Genomic DNA, 7,562 nt, shown 5'->3' on the forward strand with positions numbered 1-7,562 from the left:
AATTAGATTATTAATTTTATTAGACCAAAATAATTATATACTCTCTAAAATTTTTTGAGTGAATTCCGAAGAGTGAAATGCTTAAAAATTGAAAATGCAAAAACAGTTTTTTCAAGACTGTCTCAATTTTCACTCTTTAAAGTGAGATTCCATTCTTTAGAGTGAAATTCTAAAGAATTTAGAGAGTAGGAATCTCAACCATGATAAGCAACGCTGCAACAAATTTTGACATTCTAACAACCAATTTGTGCGTCCTATCAATTATGCGTCTTATAATTATTTTCAAGTTTTTAATTAAATTTTTAGATTTAACAAATCTTTCTTTTCATGCACAAAGACACATTTTTCTAATACTAAATATTCACCTGTAAATATTGAGGAGCTTGATTAGATACAGTTGAACCCAAGAATCCCTGCAGAAATTCACGAATGAGTTCCCACGCGCTCGCTGGCACGACACAAGGTCTGTACTCGACCTGGGGATTCACAAATGAAAAAAATGTATATATCACAGGATTATACCTAGTCGAGTACCATCAGATCATGATGTATGTCAAATCAACGCGATATCGTTAGTACTTATCGAGGCGACTTAACGATGACAGTGCTTGTGCGATTCATAATAAGTCGCGAGCGGCCGCGGCTGGATTTTACGATCTGAAGACGAAATGTCCGCGATATGGACCTCGTATGTCTCTCGCGTAATCCGGCTTACAATGTATATGTGTGCGTTAATGATGTCGCGAAGGAATCGTGGGAGGAAACAGAATGTATAATCAGGAGCTTGCGCGACGAACTTCAACGGGCAGCGATGGAAAACGGATGGGCGCTTATGATAATCCGCTTGAAACCATCGTATGGAATATCCATAAGCATACTGAGATAAATGTTTTGTATGATATGTGATTCACAAAAACTTTCTTACTTTTTAATTAAAAAAATTTTGTTGTCTTCTCAAATGAAAATTTAGTTAGAATAATCAAATTTAGAACAACAAAATGTTTAACTCATAAAAATATTATTTTTATTTTTATTTTTTTTTATTTTAAAAAATATTATTTTTTAATTTAAAAATTTTGAGCAAAACAAAATTTTTTACTTAACAAGTAAGAAAGTTTTTGTAAGTTATATATCATACAAAAAATTTCTTTCAATGCATAAATAAGTAGAGATGGACTCAATCCCCGTTGTGTTGTCTTCGAATAAACAATTTGCGGCGTGACGCGGAGTCCTCTTTGGACAGAAAAGTCAATCTCTAAAAATGTCAAAAATTCAGTTACGCACGTCGTTGAATACTATCGGCCATTCGGAAAACTTGACGAGAATCTGGATGTGTCAGGATTGAACGGGAATATATACGGCAATATTGATGTGAGGATGTTGGTTTCTCATCCTATTTTCAATTCTCTCTCCATTTCTCTCCTTCCATTCCGCAAGCCTTATAACTTCGACTATGTTAAGGAAGCTCGGCTAAAAGTTAATATCGCTGGAAATTGGTACTTCGGTCGACAATTCGATAAACGCGAAACGAAGTTGGAAAAATGAGAAACGCGAAGATTCACCGAAAGGGAGAAAGAGAGTGGCGGCAACAGTTATTCTTAGACTTATAAAAATTTGCTCAATAATTTTAAAATCCAATTTCACGAATTTGTTCAGACGATAAACTTTTCGCGCGACCGTTATTCTTCATAATCATTTTTTGTAGGAGAAACGTATTATTGATCTATAATACAAGATAGTAAACGTGGAGAATATTTACACGATTGGCTGCGCAAGACTTTTCAGAAATAAATTAATAATAAAATAAAAGGTTTGATATATACAATATGATATATACATTTAATTTCTTTTATTTTAATTACGTCACAGCTGATTCATTTATCAGATGAAGTTTCTCAGGTGAAACTTGAAATTCCCGAGATTATTCTGGACCCAGAGACGCCAATTAAACGAAAATCTGCGGAATTCGCCAGCAACTCGACCATGCATGGCCGCATAGCGATTTGAAATCATGGACGAGATGACATTATTCCGGACCGAGCCACCACATTCAACGGTAGCAGGGTAAATTTCGATTCAAACAATAAATCGCGATTGCGAATCCGAGAAAGCGCGAATCGAATTGGGGATGCGTTTGTCACCCAGTTTGCTCCGAGTTATGTAACCCAGTTCGCTCCGTGTGCTAAAAAACGGCGAGTTGAAAAATTTGTGTTAAATTTAACATATTCCACGTGTTCCAAACGATCCACTCAAATTTTTGCCTTAATTTAATACGAAACACGAATTAGAAAGTAACATAAATATATATAGTAATATAAATATATATGTAAAAATATTAATACAAATGTAACAAAAAATGAAACAATTTGTACTGAAAAAAAATTACTAAATCTTAGTACAAACTTCTTTAAATAGTACTAAGAAAACGTTTACTTTTTATTGAATAAATATATCTATTTATTTACTTACAGTAAAAAAATGATAAAGTTAAATCAAATTAATGATTTTTGTATCAAATAAATATATGTGTTTACATTCAGTAAATATTTATTTAGAACTATTTAAACAAATATTTATTAAAGTTTAATATTTTTTTCAGTGTGAACAAATTGTGGAAACATATTTTTTGAATAAAATTAATATTTATATGTTAAATTAACAAAAATTTTATTCATTTATCTCAGAATTTACCTATTAAAACATTATTTTTATATTATTTGTTTACTAGTTTATAAATTGTTATTTTTTTTTAAATTTATGAATATCAATTTAATACAAAAAGTTTAAATAATATAATCAATTATATTAAAATTCAAAATTTTAAGTGGATCAATTTCAACATAAATACAAAATGTTTTGTACTGTGAATGAAAAATTTTTTCTGGGTCATGAGTGTTTGCGATGTATGTTCAACGCGCTGATAAGTGATTGCAGTCAAGTGCGGGAGTCGCAGAGGCGAATAAGAGGGCGGAAGGAAGGAAGCGTTCGCCGTTGCTGGGGCAGGAAGCCGTCCGGGAGAAAAGTGTTCGTTCGGGGGTCGACGAGGGAAGCAGAACGAGGGACCGAAGATTTAACATGAGTCTCTCTCTCTCTCTCTCTCTCTCTTTCGCGCGCGCGGGGGAGTTTCACCATTGAAATTAATGGGGGGAGTCGGGGGTTATCGTGACGTATTTGACGTCGCGGTCGCTGTACAAACGGCGCAGTTACCGATACGAATGGCTGCTGCTGGAGCATTTAAAGCCGGTGTCGCGCTGGATGTGTGTACAGGGTACACATGCGAGCGTGCAATGTACGTGCCGCTGCACAGCCGGGTGAATCTGTCGAAGGGGAAAGGGCGACTGCGGAAGATATACAGGAAGGCGCATCGTCGAGGTAACGCTGCGAAGTCTGGGTGAAGATCGTCGATGCGAAAAAAGGGAAGGAAACAACTCGAGATTTCTTTCATGAAAGTAAGGCTTGGAAGTGATGTCCGCGCATTGTCTGTTGCGCCTACTTCTTGGAGTGAAGAAATGCGATCCGCAGGAATATTTTATTTATTCAACTACTTATATACTGAAAACAAATTTACTAAATCTTAATAATACATATATTTCTTTAAATAATATCTGGTACTAAGTAACCATTTATTTACAGTAAATAAATATTAACTCAATAAAAAAAATAATATTTTAATATATAACTTTGTTGAATTTTAATATTAAATTTATGTAAATTCCGTTTTTATTGATATTTGTAAATTTATTGAAGATGGCCAGATTATGACCGAAACGTCTAAAATCATTTATAAACTTAATTATATATTAAATATCACAATAAATAACTTGTGTTGTGGTTTTATGCTCTTCTTTTTGTTAATTTTATGATAAAAAAACCACGTTTGTTATAATTATATATTTAAAAAAAATACTAGTTAAATTAATAATTTTTGTATTAAATAAATATGTTTACATTTAGTAAATATTTATTTAGAACTAATATTTATTAAAATTTAATATTTTTTTCAGCACTTTTTTTTTTGTTCAACCGCGATTTATGCGAGGAAGTTAACGTATTAAGCTATTTAGAGTAACGAGTAAAACTCGTTCGATCTCGCGAATTAATAATTCGCAAGCCGATTAAATTGTTAACAAGTATTAATGGACAAAGCAAATACAAAAACGATTTAATTTTAAAGCATACGAGATTGTAATTCCATGTTAAACGTACATTGGTGCTCGACAAGCCTCAGGGTATCGGTAAAGCGAATACAATTCATAATGACGTTCGATATGCACGTATGTATCTTGCATGTTTACAGATAACTACGCGACAAGTGCATCCGAATGGCATCCGATAACGCGTTCGTATGTGTATGTGAGATACGTTGCACGCTAATGCATGCCGAAATCTTCTGCAACCTTGCTTCAATCCGCATAAAAATGATCTTTGATCCGACATTATTATATATATACAACCTAATCCCATTCGTTAATTAATTATGCGTGTGAAGCATCATTATTTCATTTTACCAGCATATTAATTATAAACAAGAAAATTAAAAACAAGAAAAACAAGACGCAATTAAAAACAAGAAAAAGCTTTAATGACAATTAGTTTTCAAATTTATCTACACCAAAAGAACAATTTTGTTAAAATATCTACAAATTTAGTTAGGTATAGATTTGAAAGAAAAAGTAAAAAATTATTTTATGTTGAAATAAGAATTTGTAAAAATTTATGAAAATGACTAAAATATTCACTTTTTAATTCCTTCTCTCTCTCTCTCTCACTTTTTTTTTAAATATTTAAAACTTTTAAAGACTGATACTTTTTTCCTATGATTTCTACGTCTACTCCCTTACTATATGAGACAGTACGCATAAAGTCGTAAGATTGATATAGCATCAATAGGACGATTTATTGTTAGCATCCGGACTTAATTACTCGATTATTTCTCTGTTCTCTTGATCAGCAGTGGTACGCCGATGGCATGAAATATCTCAGGCGTCCCGAGTTTGACACGCGAGACACGTATTCGCCATGCGGCGCGATGAGGACATCAAAGGGTGCGTGGTGTTCCCATGTTCCGCTTCTAAAATGTACCTATTGTATAACTAGCACATGTACATACACGATTTACGCGGGTGGAACTCTCGTGACCGAGTTATCAATCGATAATGCACGCTCGTCGCGTGAATGACAGAGAAGACAACGGAAGTAGCAGGGGACTCGTCTCAAAATGTCTCTCCCCAAAGAATTTGTTACGGATTCGGATCAGAAAATCGACGTTGTTCATTTCCAGATTTGAATGACAGAGAACAACTTATCCTCGTTTTCCGAACGATCAAAGAGTGAAAGCAAAATGACAATCGAGAGCGAAAAGCGATATTCCGAGCTTTCTATGTGGAGATAAAACAGATTTTAGTGTAAATTTTTATGAGGAAATCAAGACCGAATTAAAAATATCAAAACGATGATCCAGCAGAGAATTGAAATGAAAAATATCACTTTAAAGAGCTAGAAATCGAGGATCAAAGGAGGACAGTTGGATCGATAATGTTTCGATGTCATTTTTAGAAAGTTTCTTCTCTTTTTGAAAAGAAATATGAAGTGTCACTCACTTCTACCAAGACACCTTTGAAATTTTGGCTCATCGTCACGCTGCCCAATTTGACGCAGAAGTCGCCAATCTCGAATCGTGGCCCTTTGGATTCAATCTTCGTTTGCTTCTTACTGGTGTAGATAGTCGTCATTTTCATCATCAGCAGATCGAACAAGCCGTCCGCTATCAGTGGTACCACTTTGCTGCCCGACTCGAGGAGGGCGAACACTGAGGCTGGCTGCTCCGAATTGTGCAGCACATGCACGGTTCTTTGAACGCCTGCAAAGTCACGAGCGTCGTGTTTAAGTACAAATTTTGTTACATTATTCAACAACTATATGTTAAACTGTACAAGGAGTAACAAGAAATAATAAGCGTCAGAATTGTTTAAATAAAAGCGATCCTTTATTATCGTTAATGTATTGCTAGACTTTATCTTCATTTAATGTCATCAAATAGAGATAAACAAATCAAGATTTTTTTTTATGCCGAATCAAATCGAATTTTATTTTTTTCTTTAACCATTAAGAAATAAGGAAATAACAATAACACCTGGTTAACTTGTGGATTAGACCTAACGTCACTTAACTTAATGATAAAGTAAAATTTGTGTTTTTCTAATTACGATTAATCACTAAACTGGTTTCGTAGTGATTTAATGAGATAAGTAACTTTACAAGTTACTATAAAACCATCAGTTTAGTGATTAATCGTAGCAAAAAAAATTTGATCAAAAGTTAACCAGCACATGGGCGTTCAGAGGAAGGGGGAGAAGGGGGAGACAAGAGGGACCTTTGCCGCCCCCACTAACACATGGTCGAGAGACGCGTGTTGAATAAAAGTGCGTTTTAGAGTAATTAGTCGTGATAAACAAATTTAAGCAGGACGAGGAAATTAGGTTTTTTGTTTATTGAGGAAAGTGAAAAAATTAATGGAATAAAAAAAGTACTAAAAAATAAAAATGACAAAAAAATTTTTAAATACAAAAAAACCTAAACAAACGAAATACCTTCCTGAACGTACATCTACCGTATCATAGTGAGGAAACTTTTAACTAAAAAGTATACACATTGGTGGTGAACAATGACGAAAAAAAAAGATCAATTATCAACTCGATATTGTAGAGATTATAGGGTCACATAGAAGGAAATATTTGGACATTCTTTCCTTACTGTAGCAAGATCCTCTCCCCCCCTAGAAAAAATTCTGCGGACTTTTTCATAATAAAAAAGCTGTGTGACGACATTATTGTCTATAGGATTTTTTCTAAGGGGGAGAGAGGATCTTGCTATACATAAGGAAAAAATGTTCATAGCTCTGCTGGAAATAAAAAACTGAGCCTAAGAGAGATGAGTGAAAATTGTTTAACAATTAACAAAGAAAATGTGTAGTGATTTTTAAAAGTGTAAAAATCTTAACTATTTTAATTTTCAACTAAATATGATTAAAAATGTGTTCTGGTATGAGAATGTATTTCTATCAAATTTACGATTTATTAATCATTATTAATATAAGTAATTATATTTTAAATTATATATTAAATTCTAATTTAAATTATATTATGATATTTTATATTATATTTTATTTAATAATCTCTATATTTATAATTTATTCATTATTTAAATTTTGTTTATATTACATCGCCTGAAAAAGATTTCCATACATATATTGATGCGAAGAATATTATTAAGACCTTGGTAGTCTAAAGGCTTAAGACGCTCTTACGGAATGCAAGAGATCCAAATTTAACTCCCGGCCGAGATAATATTTTTCGCAATAAATATATTTAAGATTTTTCAGCAAATTAACATCTTTCTAATATGATGCCGGATTGAGCATCGAATTATTAAAAATTGCTTATCAATTTAATTTAATTTAATTTGTGATATTATTACAGTAGTTTAATTACTTTTATATACGGAAAAACAATTCGGCGCGCAGTTCAAATGACTACAAATATGGTGTATATGCAAGTATATAT

General features: G+C 32.9%; 1 protein-coding gene across 1 annotated transcript in view; it reads right to left on the reverse strand.

Annotated features, from left to right (window-relative positions):
• The window catches only part of LOC108687015 (very-long-chain enoyl-CoA reductase), a 99,585-nt gene that overhangs the window by 3,992 nt on the left and 88,031 nt on the right, over positions 1 to 7,562 (reverse strand). Inside the window, exons 3-4 of the mRNA XM_018192589.1 lie at positions 5,601 to 5,860; positions 366 to 476 (exon numbers count right to left, since the gene is read on the reverse strand). Of these exons, the coding sequence (XP_018048078.1) occupies positions 366 to 476; positions 5,601 to 5,860 (371 nt within the window). The remainder of the gene's footprint in view (positions 1 to 365; positions 477 to 5,600; positions 5,861 to 7,562) is intronic.

The sequence above is a fragment of the Atta colombica genome, unplaced genomic scaffold (genome assembly GCF_001594045.1).
Source record: "Atta colombica isolate Treedump-2 unplaced genomic scaffold, Acol1.0 scaffold198, whole genome shotgun sequence".
Classification (NCBI taxonomy): domain Eukaryota; kingdom Metazoa; phylum Arthropoda; class Insecta; order Hymenoptera; family Formicidae; genus Atta; species Atta colombica.